The 24,308-nt window shown below is 32.3% G+C and overlaps 4 protein-coding genes across 7 annotated transcripts; 2 read left to right on the plus strand and 2 right to left on the minus strand.

Moving 5' to 3' along the window:
• Positions 1–547: 547 nt before the first annotated feature.
• LOC100784022 (protein SGT1 homolog A) lies at positions 548–5,552 on the minus strand. Its single transcript, XM_003538229.5, has 8 exons — positions 4,768–5,552; positions 3,692–3,863; positions 3,065–3,161; positions 2,888–2,953; positions 2,300–2,435; positions 1,659–1,741; positions 1,071–1,175; positions 548–946 (listed from the first exon to the last, which is right to left on the minus strand). The coding sequence occupies exons 1-8, from the start codon at positions 5,123–5,125 to the stop codon at positions 839–841; spliced, it is 1,125 nt and encodes a 374-aa protein (XP_003538277.1). The 5' UTR covers positions 5,126–5,552; the 3' UTR covers positions 548–838.
• A 6,456-nt stretch (positions 5,553–12,008) lies between these two features.
• LOC547834 (endoglucanase) lies at positions 12,009–15,166 on the plus strand. The gene is made up of 8 exons (XM_003538231.4): positions 12,009–12,264; positions 12,461–12,673; positions 12,991–13,191; positions 13,436–13,513; positions 13,627–13,779; positions 13,902–14,010; positions 14,273–14,439; positions 14,654–15,166. The coding sequence occupies exons 1-8, from the start codon at positions 12,025–12,027 to the stop codon at positions 15,026–15,028; spliced, it is 1,536 nt and encodes a 511-aa protein (XP_003538279.1). The 5' UTR covers positions 12,009–12,024; the 3' UTR covers positions 15,029–15,166.
• A 1,753-nt stretch (positions 15,167–16,919) lies between these two features.
• Positions 16,920–18,024, minus strand: LOC102669888 (WRKY transcription factor 22). The gene is made up of 2 exons (XM_006591462.3): positions 17,627–18,024; positions 16,920–17,502 (listed from the first exon to the last, which is right to left on the minus strand). Exons 1-2 carry the CDS (start codon positions 17,941–17,943, stop codon positions 17,175–17,177), a joined length of 645 nt encoding a protein of 214 aa, XP_006591525.1. The 5' UTR covers positions 17,944–18,024; the 3' UTR covers positions 16,920–17,174.
• Positions 18,025–20,666: 2,642 nt separating this feature from the next.
• On the plus strand, positions 20,667–23,505 carry LOC100784732 (meiotic recombination protein SPO11-2). Of its 4 annotated transcripts, XM_003538643.5 has the most exons (11): positions 20,667–20,917; positions 20,996–21,079; positions 21,259–21,388; positions 21,480–21,617; positions 21,696–21,784; positions 21,941–22,069; positions 22,214–22,308; positions 22,478–22,540; positions 22,685–22,761; positions 22,847–22,974; positions 23,358–23,505. In XM_003538643.5, exons 1-11 carry the CDS (start codon positions 20,837–20,839, stop codon positions 23,490–23,492), a joined length of 1,149 nt encoding a protein of 382 aa, XP_003538691.1. In that variant the 5' UTR covers positions 20,667–20,836; the 3' UTR covers positions 23,493–23,505. The 4 variants fall into 4 exon arrangements, with proteins under 4 accessions (XP_003538691.1, XP_014619257.1, XP_014619258.1 ...); XM_014763771.3 differs by having other exon boundaries at positions 21,480–21,784; XM_041006550.1 differs by lacking the exon at positions 22,478–22,540 and having other exon boundaries at positions 20,668–20,917.
• Positions 23,506–24,308: the final 803 nt, after the last annotated feature.

The raw sequence follows: 24,308 nt of genomic DNA on the forward strand, positions 1-24,308 counted from the left end.
GTTTGATAAATTCACTGGTCAACCTTAATTGAGACTTTTGGTTCCTTTAATTGTAAAAAGTAACAGTTGGTCCATCCGTTAGATTGCTTCTGTTGACGGTCAATATATAAACATTGATCAAGTAATTATTGACACTCAGTGCCCTTTCCCCCTCCTACTTGTATGGGAAGGATATACATCGCTGAACCAAGAATACTAACGAAGCTCCATCATTAACAATGTCTATTCACTCATTGCGGGAATGTCTTGAGGAGTGAGAATGGAGCTAGCTAGAAGGACTTTCACTCACTTCAGATGGAAAATCGTGGGTGGCTTTGTGCTAGTTGAAAAACTTGAAATGACTAAGACAGTTGTTTCCTCCCTTAACCGGGATTTAACCAGAAACAATAGATTGAGATGATTGGTCATTAGAATCCACAAGTGGACCAAGAACTGGAATACTTTTTCCTGTCACCTCTAGAGTAAACAATCAAGTTAGTCTAAAAAATTCCTGAAATTTTGAAAATCTCAGTCTGACTCAACTAATGTTGAACTTGTAGAGAGCATCTTTGTTTAAGCTGATCTTCATACTTAATATTTCCAATATGTGATTCACAAAAAATAAAAACCCGATTTTCCTCATGTTTAGCATTATCAACATACACCAACAAAATAAAATCCACTTCCACAGCAAAAGCAAATTAGGTCATTCTCCCAGCTAATTACTTTCTCCAACACAAAATAATAACGAGTTTACAGAATTTCTTTTTCTTTTTGCATTTATTTGTTGGCAGGAGTTGGGAGGAGACGAACTTGAACTCTCACAAGCATAAGCTTAAATGCATATTTAAGTACCGAATCAATACTCCCATTTTTTCAACTCCATACCTTCTGGAGCACTGCCTTCCACCTTCTTTGATCCCACTTCTTTCCAATCAGTTGATAGCACTGTTCCATTTGACTCCAACTAAAAAAAAGCGTGCAATTAAAAAAAGGAAAATGGGGCAAATTTTAATGATTTCAAAAACTAAGAATACTTAGCAGAAATAAAACGCATGAATTTCAAAGCAAGCAAAGAATGGATATCTTACGAAAGACTTGCTCATTGCTCTCCTCATGTCCTCATCTGCATTTTGGTAAATATCACGGAACAATTTACTCAAAGCAGCATCACCATCAAGCTTTTCTTCTTTCTCCTGAAAGGCAGACCACATTTTCATCAATATTTTTTAGACATGTTCCACAAAATTATGAGGTAGTGAGGTACAGATTCTGTTTGATCTTGATGTATACTCTTTGAATTTTTTATTATAAACATATCATGTAGGTTTACAATTCAGGTCCTCCAGCAGTTCAACCAAAATTTATCTGGTCCTGTGTCCATTTTAAAATCCTGAATATTTCAAATTAATGCAAACACTACACCCATCCCTCAGCATGCCAACAATATCGACTCTCACTGCTGTTAAGGAATTGAGACACACGCACCATCTCAATGTCAGAAAGGTAACCCACATCAGTAAAAACACAATCATGTCAGCAAAGACATTGCCATAATTGGCCGATTTTGCTGACATAAAAATATTTTGTTGATGTACACACAAACAAGTACACAAAGTTAATATTAAGCTTAAATTATCCCAAAGGGAGGGGGGGAGGGGGAATGGGAGCTGGCAAACCTCTTTTTTCACTTGAGCTTCCAACTTATCCCAATCTCTTGTCCTCGGTTTTGATGATGGATATGCAGACCTTTCAGATTGAACTGCATATATACACATTGAGAGTAAGCTCGCCATCAGGAAAGTAATAGCAGCAAGTTACATTTTCATTTATTCAATTAGCAATTAAGGCAACTATCAAAGGTATATGAACCTAGGGAGAACTACACCACAAAAGCTAGCTGTTGTAGTTGGAGAGCCCAAGACCTTATAAATCCCACACAAAAATGCCATACTTGTGGGACTCAAGTCCCATACCTTGCAATTGGATCTTAACATCCCACCGCACTCCACAGCCACTGAGCCCATGCGGGTTGGCTGTGCACTAGCCTTTGTTACTAGTCCTGGGGGAACACAATAATGCCGTTGCCACCACCTGTGCCACTCTTTTGCAGCTAAGAGACATGGGAAAAGGTACCAACTGATAAGAACCTTGAGAGAACCACACCACAAAAGCTAGTTGTTGTAGTTGGAGAGCACAAGGCCTTATAAACCTCACACTATAATCTCATACTTCCAAGATGGGACTCAAGTCCCATACCTTGCAATTGGATCCTAACAGAATCACAAAAAAGGATAAACTAAATAAATAGTCATCTCACCTATCGGCCTATTTATTATTGGGGGAAGCATATCCTTGCCATATTCCAGAGATGCCCAATTAATAGCTTCAGCTTTTGCAAGATGGATTTCAATTTTGGTTGACAACACCTCAACTCTGCAGTTGTTGGGAATGATCTGTTTTGCTCGTGCAGAAGGAAAAAGAAGGTTAAGTCACTAATAAATTAATAATGAATTTGGATATTTTAAGTTGCCATTTGTCAGTTAAAGGAATTCTACACCAATTCATTCCAAATGAATCCCTTAAAATTCTATAATTGAAGTGTCCCAATACAGGATATCTTAAAAAAAAAGGAGGAATTAATAAAGACCCCTCAGACCCACCAAGCAAAAAAAATGTTTTGCTTATTATGCATCCAATGTCTGCATGATGGTGAAATAGGCAAGCAAGCTCAAGGTAGACAAAGCAGCATCTTTCTGTCACTATACTGACAGAAAATAGTATCTATTGTATGCGATATTCAAAAAGATAGTACATCACCAAGCACGGACAAGTGAACAGTATCCTATTGTATGCTATATTCAATAAGATAGCATATGACCAAGCATGGACAGTATAAATCAGTTACCTTCCCAAACAATCGAGGTTGGTAATGATAGGCATCTTGGCCAGGAACGTCAATAGTAACACTAAGCTGTAATGTTAAAGAACTTCAAGTTATCTGGAGAGTTATATATGTAAAACATGAAGAAATCAAGCAAGAGTAAGTAAAGGGAAAAATGAAGCACCCATTATATAAACCTACCATCTGTTCACCGAAGTCAACAACTACATCGCTTGCTGATATTCCTTTTGCAAATAGTGTCACAACCACTTCTTCTGGCTTCTGGTAGTATTCATGCCTGGTTAAGCATGATCAACAGGTTAGTTGAGGAGGCAATTTTGACACACACACACACATATATATATATATATACACAAATAGAAATATGCATACATACAACAAAGAGAGACACACATACCAAAAAAATAAACCAAATTCAACTTAAGTTTTTAACATTGTCACATGACATATCAACAAATTGTATCCCAAGGGTAAAGCGACCCCCCTAGTGCATATCTGATAAGCCCTTTGTTTTGGAGGAAGTAATCATTAAAAAGAAAAGCTATCCCAGGAAGGTTTTGATTAAAAGCTTTTTGATGATCTGATAATAAGCTTAATCAATACATGAACCTAGTAATATGATTATAAATCATAAATTATCATTTTAAATGTTCTACTTAATGTTTCCTATCAACCATCTCCAGGGGAATTGTAGGTAAAAAAATTAAAAACCACGGGAGTTGTGAAGCTGGTTATACCTTCTTGTACAAAATTTAATACGATAAGACATAACAGCAAGGATTAAAGAAGAAAGACAAGAGTGAGAACCTGTATTTTGGTCTTTTTAGTGTGGCTTCATTCTTTTGGGATACCAAACTGTCTCCTTCAGCTTCTTTAGTCATCCCATCATTTCTATTGCTGAAATGGGAACCATTACCAGACGGTACAGATGTTATGGACCCATTTGATGATAAGGTGCTAGTAAGGCCACTTGATTCCTCTGGTAAATGAAATTCAAGAAAGCACGAGAAGCATAATTTTTCATTAAGCCATACAATACATAAGAGTATGTTTGGATAGAGAATTTTAACCGAGGAAAGTAATTTATCAGATAATTTAAATTTCTTTAATCTAAAATTCATTATTTGGATTTTTTTTATGAAAAATTTAAATTTTTGAAATTTTAAAACAGAATTTTAAATAACTAAAAATGTTGAATTTTAATTTCCTTCTAAAAGGTGAGAAATTGAAATTTTCTTCTTGATAGAAGAACCTTCCAAAACTTTCATGTATTTCCTTTATAACCTTCATCTTCTCTTACAGCTGAAAGTTCCCGAAATCTCGTTTTCGAACTCACGACCCTTCTCTCATGCCGATGATTTTCTTCTTTAAGAAACACCTCTGAGCTCGGGAAGGGTCAATCGGATGCGAGTGTAGGGGAACACATAAAACTGCACCCGCTAGTAAGGGAGCAGGTGTGGCTGCCCATCACGCGACAGAGGTGCTCGCTGGGGCCGGGCCATGTCTTGTGTCGTTAACTGAATGTTGTGATCGAGTATGGTGGTATACGCCGTCGTGTCACGGTCTCCCGTCACTCCCTATGCTGCATCACCATTTTTTTACCATTTTTCTCTTTGGAAGCCCATCAACTATATATTCTCTTCTCTTTACATTCATTTCTTTTCACCCTCACAATTTTATTTTATCAAAACACAAAAATTTTAAAATAAAAAATTTCAATTGAAATATTTGAAATTCTTAGAATTTAAAATTTCTCATCCAAACACATTCTAAATGAATTTCAGACTTCAGTAGCTACTATCTAACAGACCAAAATCTGATTAATTGCTAAGTGTCACTGCATTGAAACCTAAACAAGAAACGAGGACGTTTAGTGACCTAACCTGCTTCAATGAAGCGATCACATTGTTGAATCAAGTTGGCGAATCGTGAATCATCTTGGGCAAAAGCAGCACCGTTTTGAAGCGCTACCTTGGCGGTGTGATATTCTTCGAGTTTGATACAAGCGGTGCCTTTACGAAGATAGGCCTTGGACAAGGAAGGGTTTAATTGGATGGCTTTGTTGGCATCGGAAACGGCTTCAGTGAAAGCGTTGAGTTTGATATGGGCTTGGGCTCTGTCCGCGAAGAGATTTGCGTCGTTGGGATCCAATCGTATGGCTTCAGAGTAGAGATCAACGGCCAGAGCGAATTCGTCGTCGAAGAATGCTTCCTTCGCTTTCTTCTCCGGCACCGTAGCCATGAGCGTCGTTTAATTCAATATTCAATCCGTAGTGTTGTGTTGTTCTAGACCCTTCTCTTCATTCCTTCTTTTCCCGAACCCAAAAACGCTTGCGCTTTATACCAAGCACCAAGAAACGCACTTCATCAGAGAAATGCTATATCATCAGACGACAAGAAATCAAATAATCCTCCGAACGAATTATTTTATAAAGATCTGGATTATTGATAATTAATCTCTATATCAAAAATCTCTCTCTTAATTAAGTTTTTTCATTCACAAGTTTCTTTAAGGGGATCCAAACTATCATCAATAACTTTACTGATAAGATTAAATATTTAATTAATTTAACTTTTTATCCTTTTTTTTTCTTTCCAAACTTACCCTCTTTACAGAGGACTCACATCTCGTCGGATTTACCTTGATTTTCACTGTGTTTTGTTTCATCAATGCTTTGACAACAATGGGTGTCTTTTAAATGGACTTCACGACCATAATTTCCTTGGCCAAATCTGTGTGGAATGTGGATGATTACAAAGGCGAAAATTGGAAAAATAAAACCACTTTGAAAAGTTTAAATTAATTAACAGTTAAATAATTATTTTTTATCTCCAATACATAGAAATATTTTTTTTATTATGTTTGTTCTAACTTATACTTATTTTTCTTACTTATTGTAATGTTTATTTTAATATTATTTTTGTAATCATTGAAAATAAAAATTAAATTATATTTTTAATAAATAGTTATTTTTGGAAATAATTGTGAAAGCTTTTAAACATAAAAATAACTATTGATCTTAATTAATATTTGGTTGGAAGATGTTTACATGTTAACTGGATCTTCATTTTTTCGGTTAAATTCTCTAGGATATCTTAGCATTTCTCTATTTTTATGCAAGTCATTTTATTTTTATGCAACATTTTAGTTAGTTTTAGTCTTTTTTTACTGGAGGAAAAATTTGTTTGAATTTTCAATAATTTTTTTAAGTAATTTCAAACGGTTTTTTTAGTAATTTATAATATCAAATATTATATACTTCATTTGCAAATTATTATATATTAATATGCTTTAAATATATAAAGTAAATTTACACTAATTAATAATAATTATACTTCTCTACTTAAATAATTACTAGTATATTATCTTTAATTTTTTTTATAAATATGTATAATTAACTATCTTTTTATAAATAAATTGAATCATATGTATGAGTTATGTTAAATATACAAAGAATAATTTTAATTACTATGGGTCCTTCAGGAAAGCCAACATTGAACTAAGACCATCTCACAGAAGTTGAGCTTTTAAACGCAAGAAGCTACTGGAAATGGGAGCAACTATTTTATTTCTGTTTTCCTTCAATTTAAACTTGTACTTGTAATCGCAGTTGTCACACATAATCATCATCTACAATGAAAATTGAGTTTGGCTTTTTGCCTTATTTGTTTTCATACGGGAGGGAGAGGATGGGATACTCCCAGAGAAGCTGATGAGGTGCTTGGTAATCCATTCACTTTAATACATTAAACCATTGGAAACCAGCTTTGTACCTATAAATAGTACCTCATTTGTAGAAATATAGTAAGAACTAAGAACTCCTCATTCTCTCCGTTTTCTTTTTATCTCTTCTCTCTATCTTCTCTACTTCTAAGTTATTTTTCTTACAGTTCTTGTATTACCAAATAATCTTATTTAAGTGAACTTATTGTAATCAAATAATCAATGCATACTATCTTATAAACAACCCTGGCCACATAGAAATAGATAGCTAATCTTGCACATAAATTATTTGTTTATAGTGAATTGAAATATGAAGCCAGACTAGAGAATTGCTTGTCTCCAAGTCTGATCAGGGAGTGGAGTTTAATGTAAGTGATGGTACGTTAGTGAGAGTTGAGCATACTGTCAGCACCTACTACTATAGTGAGTTGTGACTAGTATTATTTATAACTTCTGAGAAATTTTCTTAGGTGCTTAAAAAAGGATGCATTTCTTTAAGTATTTTTAGTGTTATTCTCCAATCAAAATTAATAGTTTCACAATGATAATTTGCATAATAAAAGTTTGCATTAAATGACTAAATGTCAGTATACTGAGATGAAAATTTAATTTTGATAGGAGAGCAACACTAAGAACACAGAAGATATTGTACTTAAAATTTATCCTTAAAATAATCATAAGAAACTAATCCATCCATGAAATGCTTAAAGATTAGTGTTTGGAATAGGCTATCTATATGCACAGCGGTGAAGACAATGGGGCGAGGTGGCAGAACTGTCTAAATAAGTAGAAAACAAAGAGTTGAGATGTCATAGAGATTTGCAAAACGTCATAAAGAAAATAGAGATTTGTAAAAGTTACAAATTTTATTTTTAAAGAACAAAAGTTAAAAAGTTAAAGAATAAGTGGATAGTTAAAAAATCAGCTGAAGGATAAAATATTAAAAATGTCTAAAAATATGTAGAACAGAACATGCATATGATATCGTCTTTATTAATTATTATAAATTATAAATGATGTACTCAATGTATTATATTTGAAGTTAATAATATAGACTATAGAAACCCAAAATGTGAGTGATATTTCAATTTTTGCTAAACAGCCACTGTAGCTTCACCAAAATATTTCTGCTGCTTTTTCATTATTGGCCATCTTTTCCATAACAGAGTGGAGTAATAACATTTTTTTTTCAAAAGTTAAAATTAACTAATGTATAAGTTAAAAATAAACTCTTAGAAAAATTAATATAAGAAAAAATTTACAAATTAATAAGTTAATTTTAACTTTTGGAGAAATTTATCTTATTTTTTCTTTTTCTAGAAGTATTTGTGATTTTTTTATCGGACCATATAATATATATCAGTTAAGAGAATGGATTGGGTTATTAAATTAATTTTGGTGTACACAACCATTTACCTGAAACAAGTTTGTAGACTTAATTTTAGAGACTACTGGACTCCATAAATGGAGAGAAAGAAGTCCAAATTGCATATGGCAATTCTCGTTATGGATATTAGCATTTGAGGGAAAGAGAAGTATTAAAATACTCCGATTAGTGCATAAACTATGCAAATATTAAAATAACAGCTGAATTGTCCCATAATGAAATCCCATTCCATATATCCGAATCATGCAAGTAACGCCTAATTCACATGATTTCAGTGGCACTGAGATAAGTGTCTTTGCTCATGTTCCTAAGATAAGGAATGAGGCCTGGTCATTCAACTGATGAATGAACCAAGTATTCAAGCCAGCTTGTGGCATTATAAGAAACCAATTCAAGCAAAAGCACCCTCTAATTTTATATCCAATCATAAAGTAGTATTATTATGCATATTCTCAATTTGTTAAGAATAGTTCCACATAAGATCATTCATAAACATGATAAGTGCTTATATAGCCGGGTAGGCCACCCTCTTATGAATCGGTTTTTAAGGAGCTGGTCTACCCACTTATCATGTTCATAAATGACCAATGTGGAACTATTCTTAACACTCATAAACATTGGGTAATCATCATCCACAGACCACAGTCGTACGTTCTATGTAAAAAAATGCTATTAACAGCGTCTAGAGCTCAGAAGAGCCAGAAGTTAGGATCCAATATCTCCTCGAGAAATATATAGTATGTTCAAATCAAAGGAAACTTAGGAGCGATGATACGTATATACTACAAAATATTTGGCAATTTAGAAAATATTTGTCCAACCTTCCCCGTCATTCCAATGTGCTAGCTACAGCATACCTGTTTAATAAGCGTTAGGCTCTGTTATTAGAAAGCAAAATTGCTCAGGCAAGCACACGAAGGTGAATGCAAAACTCAAATGATATGCAAATAAACCTAACTGTGCAAACAGTAAAAATTGTACAAAGTAATGGATACGTGTAATTAGTATGTGCGGTATTAATGCATTATTCATTTTCGTATTCTCTGAGCACGGAAGTAAGATCAATTTGAGATTAAGTATATAGACAACTATAAAAAGAAGGTAATTAAACCTTATATGATTTGCATGTGCATGCATGTTATCGCTAGTATTTCTTCTTCCCTTTTTCTCAGGTTAATTTACGTTGAGTGTGATAAGCCTAATGCAATTGATTTGTCTTAGTACCTTATTTGAATCCGAAAGAAAAGAAAAACAAATCTATCCATATGTATTGCCGAAATATGTGGTGAACAATGAATAACGAAGCTGATCGATATTCGAACAATATTGCAGCAAATTTCTCGGAGAATATGGCATGTCATCCATGTGATCTGTTGGACATTAATCATTCAGGAAGAGGATCCAAGTGGATGGGAATAGTAATCGCCGAACACGGTCGTCAATCAAAGTCATTAAACCTCGGAGCAAGTAGGTCCCACCGAATTTGAGGTAAGTTGTACTTACACTTTTCTATAGTCCTATCATATTAATTAACATCTCATTCACACCTATTTCTTTCTTTATTTGTCTCTTGTTAGTTAATTAACATTTTTTAAGTTGTTTTCATCTTATAATTAAAAAGTGTCCAAATATTTTTTTAAAATAATATTTGGATGCTCCATTATTTTAAAAATCCAATTAATCTTTTTTATTTCTCTTTATCTTTCTTCCTATCATATTATATATCACATATTATAACTATATTCTTTAATGCTTTTTTTTCGTCAATTAACATTTAGGATGCCAATATATATTTGTAAGAGTGTTCCTCGCTTGTTTGGTTCGATTTTTTATTAAAAAGTCATTCGAACCAAACATAAAAAACATATATAGTTCAATTTTCATTTAAAATAAAATCTGAACTGAATCAAATCAATATTTTACGATTTAGTTTGGTTTGATTTTTATGGTTTTTATTAAAATATTATTTCATTAAAATTTATATACTTTCTTTTCATATATTTTAAATAAAATTATATTAAAAAATTGTTGATAACAATTTACGAAACTTATTAATATGCTAAACATTTTACAGTAAACATCTATTTTATTTATTTTAAACAAAAAATATCTTAAAAAATTATCTAAAAATGAAAGTAACATACATTGTATAAGTTTCATATGCATAACAATGCAAGACATTATGAAATTCAAATGATACACACGTAAAATGTGTAACTCTAAAGTAATATAAGTATTAGTATATTTATTATAGTTTGATTCGACTTAGATCAATTTCAAAAATATAAACATGGACTGAATTGAACAAATTGGTTTGAAAAAAAAAATTATCCAAAAAAATAAAAAAAGAATCAATTTTGTTTGGTTTTCAATTTTTTTTAACGATTCTCAATTTTTATTTTAAATTAATTTGAATTTGAACACCCTTATATATTTGTCATATTTTCATATCCGTGGACAAACATACCGTAATATATATCGGACGTATTTTTTTTTTTTCTGAAAAGTTAGGTCATTGTCTTAATCGAAACATGAGAAGTGCCAATATTTAGAAATGGGAAAATTTTCATATTTATTGGTTTCTTATTGATCCTCTTCAATGAATATTGAACGATTAAATAGGAGAAAGAGATATGAATGAATCGTCCCAGAGAGCTTTAAAAGTGTTTCCATATATGAAACTTTTTGTGGCAAGTGAGTATGTTTAAAAGTGTTTCCATATATCTTATTCATCATGTATGAATTGTCTGTTTGTTTAGAGTTGTTGGTTAAAAAAACTGTTTTTCTAATAAAATTAGTAGTTTTTAAGAAACACTTTTTTTTAAGAATTTTAAACAAACATGCCCAAATTTGTTCCATCTTCCATATATATTGCCTATATTCTCTTATTCTAATAATTTGAGATTAAAATATTTTTCAAATATAAACGACTAATTACAAGATGGAATATTTAATTGTGTCCTTATATAATACAATATATAATTATTTTAGTATTTTTTAGAACATTTATTTTAATAATTTAATTATTATTGTAAAAATCAATAAACATATTATATATGTTTATTTATAATTAGATGTCAAAATATTGTATAGTTTCTCTTAATGCGTGTGTGTGTTCACATGTAAAAAAAATGCTATAATTAAATAACCGAAGTGAAATGCTATAGATTAAATAACTAACTCTGTGCCTGTATCAAATTGAGCAATTAGAATGTGAAACGTCAATGGCCATCCCCTTTCTTGAGTAAAGAAACATATCTATGTAGCGTTTTGTAAAAAAACGGATTCTAATTGAATTATATTATAATTGAAATTAAATCGAATTGATTTTTTTAGTTCGATTAATCGAACTGTTTTTTACTTTGATTATATTTTTTTATTTGAACCATTTTAAAATTAATTAAAAATTAATTTAATTTAAAAGTATCTTTTTAAAATCAGTTTAATTTTCAAGTCATTTCTAAATCAATTTAATTATTTGAATATAAAATTAAAATAATTTGAAACCAGTTCATTTCTCTTTTTTCTAGCAACTAGTTTTTGCACACGATGTATGTATGCATGATGCCTAACCTTTTAATTTCTTACCTAACATACTATTTAGACACCAGAATCTATTGCGCCACTTTCTGTATGAAAATTGATAATCTTAGGTAAACCCCCAAAAAAGAAATATTGGCAATCGTAAAGGAGTCGCACATGAAGAAGAAGGCATCATAAACACGGAAAACAACATGCATGCATGGCGTTAATTAAGAGGGAATGGGATACGGAATATATATATCTCTTGTCCATCAACACTTACACCATATGCACCCAATATCTCCGTGACTCATTTAGTCTGACTTATATTGATTAATTCTCATATGCATTATAGTGATCACTAGCTATACGTCAAGTTATCTCCCATTCCACCTCCACTTCATCAAGTTATGTAGCAGTTAATTAGGTAAGGCCGCAGACATTCTTCCTCTATATATACTAGCAATAACTTTAGCTGAATCCTTCAGAGTTAAGAGAGCCATATATCATGGGGTACTATTTGGTATTCGTTGGTGTGTTCTTGTGGTGTGCCATGGCTAGTCACATTAATGGACTAGCCATGATGGATGGAAAGTTAATGAGTTCCTCGGCAAATAATTATGACTATGGAGATGCTCTTGGCAAAGCCATCTTGTTTTTTGAAGGACAACGCTCGGGGAACTTGCCCGCCACCCAAAGAGTGAAGTGGAGGGGAGACTCCGCTCTCTCTGATGGCAAACTTCAAAACGTACGTATGACATAATAATTAATCCTACATTGCAATAAACTATATATAGTTTTGAATAAGACTTACATATATATATATATATATATATATATATATATATATATATATATATATATATATATATATATATATGATTATATTTAAGTGTTACATAATTGATAATTGATCACATATCTATATATTATATCTTTGGCAGGTGGATTTGATTGGAGGATATTACGATGCTGGAGATAACGTCAAGTTTGGATGGCCAATGGCATTTACAACTAGCTTATTGAGTTGGGCTGCTGTAGAGTACGAGAGTGAGATATCTTCGGTGAACCAGCTTGGTTACCTCCACAGTGCTATTCATTGGGGCGCAGACTTTATACTGAGAGCCCACACTTCCCCAACCACCCTCTATACACAGGTCCTTTTCTATATTTAACAAAGATATTGATTTTTTTTTTTTGTCACAATGCAATACAACAGTAAATTAAAACCATTTTATAAAATCAAAAAATTATATATGATGCCTAGGCTATTTCATATCTTGATTTATATATACCATGAATGGGGGGAGGTCTTCTTGGCTAACCTTTGACAGACAAGCACAACAATTTAATTACCGAGTGCCATCAAATCAAAACCTAAAAAACTAAATAAATAATTGAAAAGAAAAAAGGTGCAGAATTAATGACATGTGTTGCTATTTGGTGATATATATATATATATATATATATATAGGTGGGAGATGGGAACGCTGATCACAATTGTTGGGAGCGCCCGGAAGACATGGATACAGCAAGGGCAGTGTACAAGATAGATGCTAATTCCCCGGGAACTGAAGCCGCAGCTGAGTCTGCTGCTGCTCTTGCTGCTGCTTCAATTGTCTTCAAGAAAATAGATGCCAATTATTCCTCCACGCTATTAAGCAAGTCAAAATCAGTAAGCAATTTAAGGAGCATGATTTTTTCATTCGTGAATCATATATGATGAGCAATTCGCTCTCTCTCTCTCTCTCTATATATATATATATATATATATGATCCATTGGTCAGAGTTGGGGCTTTCCACTTTCTTTCATTATAATTAAACTCCCCTCAAGTACTCCGATTGAGCTCTTGTACGTATGATAACAGTGTATATATATTAATAACCTATATATATTATAACGATGTGTGTTTTGCAGCTGTTTGATTTTGCAGACAAGTATAGGGGTTCTTACTCGGGTTCTTGTCCATTCTATTGCTCGTACTCAGGTTACCAGGTAATAGACGAAGATACTGGTCCTGGTTAAACATTTAAACTCTAATTAAATATTTTTTCATAGATCATTAATTCACTAATTAAGGCCGTTATTTCGAATTTTATACAAAAAAGGATGAACTGTTATGGGCTGCTTCTTGGCTATATAAGGCGAGTGGAGAAAGCAAGTACTTGAGTTACTCCATAGGCAACCAAGGTTGGAGTCAGGCGGTGTCTGAATTCAGCTGGGATAACAAATATGTTGGAGCTCAGACATTACTAACGGAGGTCTTTATAGATTTAATAAATTAATAACCAGTTAACTATATATAGTGTAACAAAATTCTTTTACTTATATATCTTTAGTTTGAAGGTTATAATTCTACTCCGTTTCTATTTCTTTTCTCCAGGAATTCTATGGTGGGAAGAAAGACTTGGCCAAGTTTAAGAGTGACGTTGAATCATTTATATGTTCAGTGATGCCAGCAAGTAGCTCTCTACAGATTAAAACAACTCCTGGTATATATGTATACATTATTAACTAAAAATTTAATTATTTTTTATTATATATTAATATTAACTAGAGATTCATGCATGGTATTATTGGTGGAAAATATAAATATTTTTTTATTGATAAATAAATATTAATTGTTAGTTTTATTTATTTTTTAATAAAAAAGATCATGATTTTTTTTCTTAATCATCCAACCAATTAAACTATAAGGCAACTAATTAATTTTGTTTCATATTCAATTAATATTGTGGCTGACGGATCACTCAGGTGGGCTTCTATTTACTAGAGACAGCAGTAATTTGCAATATGCCACGAGCTCAACCATGGTGCTATTCATTTTCTCTAAAATCCTAAACAGAAATCACATTGATAGAATACATTGTGGTTCTGCGCTTTTCACCCCGTCTCAGATTAGAGCCTTTGCAAAAACACAGGTATACGTATATATACGAATCTGTCGTATCAAAAAGTTATTTTTTGGGAAACAAATTGAAATTCAACGTAATCAACTATTGATATTACCTAGTATAATTAGAAGTTATCTAAACTTTAAAAGCTCACATAGTAGTTGCTAGAATTGACAAAATAACAAAAAAAGGTTCATACTTGTCATTCTATTACTGGATATAATGTGTGGGTGGCATGCAGGTGGACTACATACTAGGAAGCAATCCGATGAAGATGTCTTACATGGTGGGATTTGGCAGTAAATACCCAAAGCAATTACATCACAGAGGCTCATCCATCCCTTCAATCAATGTTCATCCGACCAAGGTGGGTTGCAATGATGGTCTCTCAGTTTATTACAATTCTGCTAATCCAAATCCAAATACTCATGTGGGTGCGATTGTTGGAGGCCCCGATTCAAATGACCGATTCAGTGATGCAAGATCTGACTATTCCCACAGCGAACCTACCACCTACATGAATGCTGCTTTCGTGGCTTCAGTGTCTGCTTTGCTTGGCAAAACGACCGATCGAAACCAAATTCAGGACTCTGCAGTTTCCCCATATCGATGCTAGGGAAACTAATGAAGTTAATTAATGTAACATAATCACCGATTATATATGTGTCAGTGGTACTAGTTATTTACCCTGCCATATATTGAAACTCCACTTTTATGGGCTGGTATAATAAAATCATACGTACTGTTTTACCAACTGCCAAGTGCTTGTGTGTTGTTTACTTGTAGAAAAGGGAATTTGACTTTTGTAAGCACAATCAAAATTTCTCCTCAAGCCATTTCACATACCTTGTTATTTCTATTATTCAAGCAAACTAACTCTTAGAATAAGTAGGTCTTATTCTGAAATGCACAAAATATTTGTTAAATTTAAAACACACACAAGCCCCTATATCCTAACTTAACGTAATACACAATTCTTTTTTTTTTTTTTTGAAGTGACACAATTCTGATTTTTTTTATAAAAAAAAAGGAATCAAGGGAAATTAATGCAACCTAATACCTTTAGTTTAGGCCATTGTGTGACGGTGATTCACTCCTTTTGGTCAAAATATAGAAAGAAGTCGTTCTCCCTTACAGTTGGGATAGGTCGGTGGCTCAAGGCTGAAGTCGGTGGATTGATCCCTTGTTTCCATTAGCGTAAAAAAAGAAGAGAGAAGCAGTTAACAGCTGTTATTTGTGACAGAGGGTTAAAAGAAGCAGTTAACAGCTGTTATTTGTGACAGAGGATTAAGAACTGATATGCTATCGTCCTAATTTTCTTGGTCAAAGTAAATTTTTAAGAAATGTCGACAATTTGTGAGAAATTATTATATAATTTGAATCACCATATATGTTCACAATTCTAGTCAATTATTTTGTAATTTTTTTTGTTAAATTGTGATTTTAATTCTCTTAATTTCTCAAATTCATAATTTTAGTCATTTTAAAATTTAATTATAATATTTGAGCACTTATTTTTATAAATTAGTAATTTTGACCTCTTGATATATTATTAATAAATAATTCTGATTATTTAAGTTATTAAATTAATTATTAAAAATTAAATAAAAAATTATTAATCTTAATTTTTCATTATCATAATAGCAGTAATACTTTATTATGATTAATAGTCTTTTATTAAAAAAAATAATTAATAATTTTTATTTAATTTATAATTAATCTAATATTTTTAATATTCATAATTATTAGTTTGTCATTTATAAGGAGACCAAAATAATAAATTTATATAATTAGAAGGATTAAATATTATAATTAAAAATTAAATGGACTAAAATTATGAATTTGAAAAATTAGAAGGAGAAAAAATTGATTGAGATCATTAAAAGCATAATAATACCATACAATAATTTGTCCAAATTTACACCTAAATTTTCTCGACTAAACATACATATGTGATCACTCTTCCCACACACTACTATCCATCGCTATGCAAAATTTCCGTGTCTGTTTAGAAGAATTTGTTTTTCTTTTTTACTTATTTTATAAGCTTGAATAAATAAATTTCATTTTAATTTCAATAAAATATGCTAAAATTTTGTTAAAAAATATTTTGTTTTGCAAACTTTTTTTTACCCGTAAAAATAAAATATGATATCAAAAAATTTATAATATTCATACATCTTATTCAAATACTGGTTATTTTGCAAAATCTAACAATACTTTTAGTTTAAAAAAAACCATTACTTTAAAGTGTATAAATGTGTATTAGTATGTTAATGTTAATTACAATATATAAAAGGCTAAATAGAATCAATTAAACCGTTAGTTGCAGTGATAATGGTTATTCATCATATTCAACTGCATGGAAATATCCGGACGATCGATGAAGAGTATATATATGCTTGGCCGCATTTAATTTTATTTCTAATAGATATTAGAAGCGAAGAACGAAAGATTTACTATAGACAAAACAAACAAGCTTTGAAATAAAAAAAAGGTAGGGAAACTTTGGGGGAGGGATCAGATCGAGGATCTCCATTAATGTCTGTGCCATATATTGAAATAGAAAAAGAAAAATGGCAAGCCTAAATTTATGACATATATGTTACTACGTTGCATGAGTTGAGACGAACCAAGTACTATCCAGGAAGCCACGGTCATCTAATGCAAGTCCTTTTAGTTCCTCAACTTCGATGCTTGGAAACCAACCATCAGCTTCTACAAAATCTTCCTCTTTCTTAAGCTCCTTAATTTGTTCATGCTCATCTTCGATAGCCTCCGCCATCATGAGTTCTTGGAGTTGCAGGTGCAATTGTGGTTGTGGAACTGTTGTTCCTTTGTTGTGAGTTTTTGCATGTAGGGTGAGGATCGCTGTGTTCTGCTGTGTAGGTAACTATCAAAACTCCAGGATCCAACTGGCTCCGTTCCACGTGTTTCCTAGCCAAACACCCTTTGGAGCTGCTGCATCTATAATAGCTACGAGGATAAGCTGACCCCTTTATTGGTTTCTGCCCATATTTACGCCATGCCCATGGGTCCGAAACACCATCTGCTGCTGTCACCACCCTCTTATTCTTCTGCTGCTTCTTGCTGGAAAATTATTAGTAGCACTAGCATTATATAGTAATATATTGATTTTTAATGTAAAGCAAAATCATATCAACTTTCAAATTCAGTTGGATGGATATGATAAATAGTACGTTATATATCCTACCTTTTTTTACATCTAGATGCTGCTTTGTGTGATGGTTTGAGTTCTTTGACTTCTTCATCGGGGATAGGTAGGGAATTTGCAACGATGGGAAGAGGGTTGTTATTATCAACATGAACATGAGGAGGGTAGAAAGGTTTGTAAAGCTCTTCTAACTCATCAACCACCGTTGTGGTTTCCGAGAATTCCTGAAAATTGAAAAGTAGGTCATCTTGTTCTTCAGGACATAAATGTTGAAAAAACATGAGATGCGAGTTGTCCATCACGGTGGCTGCAGGGGCTTTGGTGCATCCCACAATAGCTTGTAAATCCCAATCCATCTAGCGTGCGTGCAAGTTCATCCAACACCAGATCACATCTATATGGGAAAACGTAGAGATAGAGAAAGAGATCGATTAGTAAAAGAAGAAATTACAAGGAGAATGGACATATATGGCCGACTAGGATTATAAATTGAAGGCTCAGCTCGCAACTTCGAAAGGAAGGTTTTGGAGAAATGTCAACCAAGTTGGCTATGTATATATATAAAAATAAAAGGAAGTAAGCTTTGTGCTTTGAGCCTTTGAAAACGAGTTCTTTGCTTCAAATAAGTTCTAACAAGCAATTGCATTTCAATGGATTTGACTAACTATACTAGTCAAATGGGTATGTACAAGTGCAAGTGTGGTTCCCGCAATTTGGTGCCAGATCTCTCTTTGATGAATGATGATAGTGTTGCTCTTTGTCTCGAAATAGACAGATGTGGCGTGTGTGAGCGTGGATAAGACAATGGAATCAATCTTGCCGTTAGCCGATACATCGCACAACAATTGGCTGGAGAATCCTATGTGGGCCGACAAGAAAGAAAAATAGTTAGCACATGCTTGCTGATGCTGACTTCTTCCATCCTACTTTTTCACCCAATAACAACTTTGCAAACTCACATAACATGACACTAACGGAAACGCCTAACTAAAAAATAAATATAAGTTCAAAGACTTAATATCCGTATGGAGTATTACGAGTTTTTAATTATTGATTTTTAAATATAATTTTCAAAATATTTTATAGAGTTGATACAATTTTTAACCCATTTTAAAATATTTTTACATTCATTTTCAAAATCATGAATTTAATTTTTAATTTAAAAATATATATATTTCCTACATTTGATAATAAATCTTCTCATTATCATCATCACCACTATCATCATTAATTATCATCATTATCATTGCCATTCACATAAAAAGAATTTTAATAAAATATAAAACTTTTAAAATAAATTTATTTAAAATTAAAAATTAAAAAAAATATTAAAATTAAATTTTAAAAACTAAAAACTAGTTGTTTTTTAAAAAATTAAACGTGCAACTAAAACCCAACCCAAAGAGGCTTTAATTAAAGATTTTCAAGGACTTACAAATCTAATTTAACTGGAAATTAGAAAATTAATTTTTGATTTTTAAAATTTTAAAAACCAACCCAAAGAGGCCTTAATTAAAGATTTTGAAGGACTTACAAATTTAATTTTCAAATTTCAAGAATATTCAAATTTGCTCGTAAAAATATGCATAAATATCCAATTTGGTCTTGAAATTTGTAAGGCACTTACACTTGAGTTCCTCCAAGATGAAAAAAAAATTGTTCTTGAATTTTCAAAAGTGTAACAAATTTGTTCCATCGTCTTTTTTCTCTACTAACCCAAATGGTTAATCTTACATGACATCGTTGGACTCATCTGTCATCTTAAATTCTTGGTGTGTGTTGTAACATCTTTGATTGTTGATTTCTCTATGGTCACACACTATGACACTTCACTCAATAGATAGTCCTTCATGAGACCTTGACAATCTACTTTGGCTACTTTTAAGATTAATGGTTGTCCCTACAAATCAACACAAAACTTTTCAGTGTATTTTATCCTCACTTACACGCTTTTCAAAAAACATCCCAGAAGGCCACTCATCCTATAATTATTCCAAGCCAAACACACTTAACTATGAAATTCTTAAGTGATGGGCTACCGAAAAGTATATGCATCTTGTTGGTATAGGTAATACCAATCAATTTCTTTAAGTTATCCTCGATTGTACCGTCTCATACTTGCATAACCTTTGGATCCCTTTCATTTTGGTGTAATTTGATCAGGGTGTTACATGTGTTGCTAACACGACAGGACTAAATTATCATCAAAATTTTGACAGACTAATTTGTTAGTTTGAAAATTTGTAGATTTGTTACTTTTGCCTTTCTCTTTTTCCTCCTTTATTCCTCCCCTTTTCTTCTCCATTGCACCTCTGCCCTCTCCACCTCTGTTATCCCTCCGCACTCTCCACCATTGTTGCGTCTTAGTGTCTTACCATGAACCCAACACCACCCCGTACAATCAATTTCATCTGCTCCCCTTTCCCCCCTAAAACCATGTAGTGACAAATTTATTCAGAGGTTAACACTTGTCATCACGGCTGTAGAGGACACATAAAAAGTCATGAGTTTTATAATTTATTTTAAATGTAATGTTCAAGCTACAAAGAGAATGGATTTATGTGACTGTGAGATGAAATTGAACCAAAAGGAGAAAAAAATGAGAAAAAGGTTTCATGCTTAGATTTTTTCCTTCTTTGTTTGTGGGGTTATAGGTTCTTGACTAGATGATTTTATTCATAGTGGTTCGTTTTGGTTTGTTGTTGTTTGCGATGGGGTTTTGTTGTTATTATTCACAAAGATACTAATTTCATTGCTATTGGAGAGTTTTGGGTGACTCTATGGGTGGTTGATGGATCTACAATGTTTTTACCTTTTAGTGAGAGGGATATGTGAAGTCATGATTAATTATGGTGATGAAACTTGTGATGACAATAATTATATCAATTTAGTCCATTCAAATTTTTGTGACAATTTAGTCTTTTCATGTTAACAAAGCACTTAACAAAATTTAAAATGACAAATTAATGATAGGATAAATTTGCTGTATTTTTAGAAAATTCAAAGGACAAAAATTATTTTTCCATCTTTCAAGATCCAATTATCAATGTCTTCTAAATTTAAAGACTAAATTAGATATTTATCTTAAAAATATTCTATATTTCTTTCCTCTAGAATGAGTGTCGTTTATGTGTGTAGTTCAAACTTAACCGACATGAACTGTGTTTGGCAGTACAAAGCCCTTTCTTATTAGAGCATTGCGCGCCAATTATACTTGAGTTACCGCGAATTCTATAGATTTCGCCTCCGATGGAAGATCTTCGGAATTTGACGCTAAAATTCTTCTCCGATCAAGAGCTTTGCTATGCTGATATCGTCCCTCTTGCTCAGGTAATAATTGATACTCTTTCATCATCCATCCCCTCTCTCTTTCTTTTGATCGTGCTAGTTTTGTTTTGATGCGTTCAGGTCCGAGCCAGAATTGAAGTCTCTGTCCTCAATTTTCTCAAAATATTAAATGCCTCCAGCCCTGCCATCTCAGATTTGCCTTTGGTACAAGTTCAATTTTCATCATAAGCTATAATCTCATTGTTTCAGCTGTGAATAACTTCTAATTATCGATTTGGCTTGTTCTAGTCACCGTGTTATCTTATTCTTTGCTTGTTTTGCTAGCAGAAAACAAATATGAATGTATTTCTAATATTAGCATAATAATCCTTTGAAACGAACAGATTCAGAGAAAATATAGCAATAGTCGAGTGAATCATGGCCTGTTGACTGAACTATCACGTGTTTTTCTCTCCAATTCCGTATCGACGAGGTCTCTGATGAGACCTAACGCAGCAAAGGCTTTTGTTAGGGGTACAGATTATAATGCAGCGTTTCATTTTTATTTTTTTTTATTTCCAATAAATTTTACGTTTGTATTAAAAATTTAATTTGTGACTTGTAGTGTGGAAGGTGATGGAGATGTGCTATCAGATATTGCTTCAGGAAAAGCGTGTCACTCAGAGGGAGCTCTTCTACAAGCTGCTGTGTGATTCGCCACACCTGTTTCCTTCTCAAACACATGTCAACAGGACAATCCAAGGTTATTACCAGTGTGTTGTTTGCTTTGAATTTAATGCTTGGTGTTTTAGATGGGAATATATCAATCTGTGCCAAACAGATCTTGTAGCATTGCTTCGGTGCAGCCGATTCAGTCTTGGAATTATGGCATCTAGTCGAGGACTTGTAGCTGGCCGTCTGATTTTGCAGGTAAATCATGAACCTTCATTCCAGGATATTGGAATTTTGCAGAGTTCGTACACTATCTTGAATCTGTAATAGTATTTTATATGAAGTGTTCTGTCTCACTGTTTGATTAAATATTGCAAATGTAAACATTATTCACTTCAGATTTTTATTGTGTAGGAACCGGGCAAAGAGGCTGTTGATTGCTCTTTATGCGGTTCTTCTGGATTTGCAATATCTGGTGACTTGAATTTGTTGGATAGTTTGGTTCTAAATGCAGATGCTCGGTACGTTATAATTGTGGAAAAGGTGAGCTTGTTAGAGGTCGTTTGGTTTATTCAAATTCCTAATTAGTAATTTCACTGATCAACTACATCATGCTACTTTGAAACGTTCCATACTTTTTCCCAAGGAAGAAAAATAGTTATGATACTTACAATTGGTTCTCTTTAGCATGCAATATTTCAACGGCTTACTGAGGATCGTTTTTTTCATCAAATTCCAAGCATTCTTATCACGGCTAAAGGTTACCCAGATATTGCCACAAGGTACTGTGTACACCAGTTTATAGGATAGAGAATTCAATAACCTGGAGCTTTTACAGGATGCTAACAAAAGTTTTTTTATTCATACTTGACACTACCATGTAATATATGGTAGTCTTGATCCATTGATATGAGTGCTTTAGTATCTAAAGTTTCAAAAGTTCAAATACAGATTTCTTCTTTACCGAATCAGTAAAGCTTTTCCTGACTTGCCAATTCTAGCTTTGGTGGATTGGTATGATTGCTTGCCTTTTTTTTCTGTAAAATAGTTTTCTACTGTAATGTTTGAAAAAGGCATTCTGTTTTTTTAAGTTCATTTTTTTTTTTTGTTAAAATAATGCAAAATTTGTTTCTCCTTGCCCGTGTTTAACTTATAAAGGAATCCAGCTGGATTAGCTATTCTATGCACCTTCAAATTTGGAAGCATAGGAATGGGCCTAGAGGCATACCGATACGGTAGTTTTATAATCACATTATACCACAAAGTATACAAACTCTAATATGTTGGAAACAAACTTGAGAAATGCTATGCATTATCTAGCTTGCAATGTCAAGTGGTTAGGACTGCGGGGGCATGATCTACCCTTGCTGCCGAACCAATCTTTCGTTCCATTGAAGCCAAAGGATCTGCAAATTGCTCAAAGCTTGATGTCCTCGGGAATCTTACAGGTAAACTATCCAGAACATCTGGATTTAGCTCCTACTGTATTATTTGCCTATCCTGGAGTCCTGTTTTGAGGTTTATGCTCGTCACTTTTAGTTACGTAATTTTATTCTGCTTCATTAAATTCATTTCTTGTACAAGACATTTTGGCATGCATAGCTATCGTAATTCATACCTTTAGGTAGATCCCAAATGATTCTGCATTCTTAGATGCCCATGCAGGAAACTTTTTGTGCACAATAATTGCATAAGCATGTAGCTGTACATAAGAACCAATCTGTATAATAATTATTGTGTTAAATATAATGTGCACCAACCATCATCCCTTACAGAAGAATATTGTCTTCAACCAAAACGTGTTTTCCATTAACAAAATGCTGTTTAACAGGATAATTACAAGGAAGAAGTGGCCTTGATGGTTCAGAGCGGAAGGAGAGCTGAAATCGAGGCCCTATACTTTAATGGATATGATTATTTGGGGAAGTACATAGCTAAAAAAATTGTACAGTCCGATTATGTATAATTCATTTTTGATATATATGTTTAAAACCATAAAATACAAAGCTGAAGCAAATAGGTAGACTTTTCTGCATAATCATCAATAAAACGCATATGAAGTAGGGAACATGTTTTTCTCATAATTTTCCTTGTTTATTTAAGCTTCCAAATATTTAAATTATTTTATTCAAAACTAGACAGAGTATTTTTCTATGCATTTTCAAATTTTACAAAATATTAGAGTAATCTGCTCAGTCATTGCATGTTTAGAAAATAATTAGTTAGTAAACATAATTATTTTTTCAAACACTTTTTTGAAAAATTAACAAATAAATTTTATCTTTTTAAAAATAAACTAGATTAAGTACACAATAAATGGAAAAAAAATATTACAATGCATGTTTAAAAAGTAATTATTTAGGAACATTATTTTTTCTAAAAACTTTAAAAAGCTAGCAAATGGTTTTATCTTTTTAAACTAAACTAAATTAAATTAATCGAAGTATGGGACTTGAGTCTAGTTGAAAGGATTATTATGAAAGTTTGAATTGTTACAAAGTAAAAAATCCATACTTAACATTTGAAAGTATTTTAGATAAAATTGTCTTCTAAGAAATATACATCAAGAAAACAAAAAGAAATAAATTGAATTAAGTGGACATTAAATGAAAAACATTTATAATTTGCATTCAACTATTCATTTTAAAAGCCTCGGGAAAATCTTTTCATATATACAATTTTTGTCTAGTTCATAATATATTTTAAAAAAAATACTCCAACATAGGTTCATTTCATTTCATCTCATTTCTATTTTATTTTCTTCTTATTTCTTATTTCTTTC

This window comes from Glycine max, chromosome 11 (genome assembly GCF_000004515.6).
Source record: "Glycine max cultivar Williams 82 chromosome 11, Glycine_max_v4.0, whole genome shotgun sequence".
NCBI classification, from domain to species: Eukaryota; Viridiplantae; Streptophyta; class Magnoliopsida; order Fabales; family Fabaceae; genus Glycine; species Glycine max.

What these genes read in the sequence shown, in the direction of transcription:
- LOC100784732 (XM_014763771.3), top strand. Translation starts at nt 20,837, where the DNA reads ATGGAAGATCTTCGGAATTTGACGCTAAAATTCTTCTCCGATCAAGAG. An exon ending in AGCAAAGGCTTTTGTTAGGG is followed by an intron (nt 21,389 to 21,479) that starts GTACAGATTATA and finishes TGTGACTTGTAG; the next exon opens with TGTGGAAGGTGATGGAGATG. An exon ending in TACCCAGATATTGCCACAAG is followed by an intron (nt 22,309 to 22,477) that starts GTACTGTGTACA and finishes GTTCAAATACAG; the next exon opens with ATTTCTTCTTTACCGAATCA.
- LOC547834 (XM_003538231.4), top strand. Translation starts at nt 12,025, where the DNA reads ATGGGGTACTATTTGGTATTCGTTGGTGTGTTCTTGTGGTGTGCCATG. An exon ending in TATTAAGCAAGTCAAAATCA is followed by an intron (nt 13,192 to 13,435) that starts GTAAGCAATTTA and finishes TGTGTTTTGCAG; the next exon opens with CTGTTTGATTTTGCAGACAA. An exon ending in ACAGATTAAAACAACTCCTG is followed by an intron (nt 14,011 to 14,272) that starts GTATATATGTAT and finishes CGGATCACTCAG; the next exon opens with GTGGGCTTCTATTTACTAGA.
- LOC102669888 (XM_006591462.3), bottom strand. Translation starts at nt 17,943, where the DNA reads ATGGATTGGGATTTACAAGCTATTGTGGGATGCACCAAAGCCCCTGCA. An exon ending in GCATCTAGATGTAAAAAAAG is followed by an intron (nt 17,503 to 17,626) that starts GTAGGATATATA and finishes ATAATTTTCCAG; the next exon opens with CAAGAAGCAGCAGAAGAATA.
- LOC100784022 (XM_003538229.5), bottom strand. Translation starts at nt 5,125, where the DNA reads ATGGCTACGGTGCCGGAGAAGAAAGCGAAGGAAGCATTCTTCGACGAC. An exon ending in TTGACTTCGGTGAACAGATG is followed by an intron (nt 2,954 to 3,064) that starts GTAGGTTTATAT and finishes TTAACATTACAG; the next exon opens with CTTAGTGTTACTATTGACGT. An exon ending in GAGCAATGAGCAAGTCTTTC is followed by an intron (nt 947 to 1,070) that starts GTAAGATATCCA and finishes GCTTTTTTTTAG; the next exon opens with TTGGAGTCAAATGGAACAGT.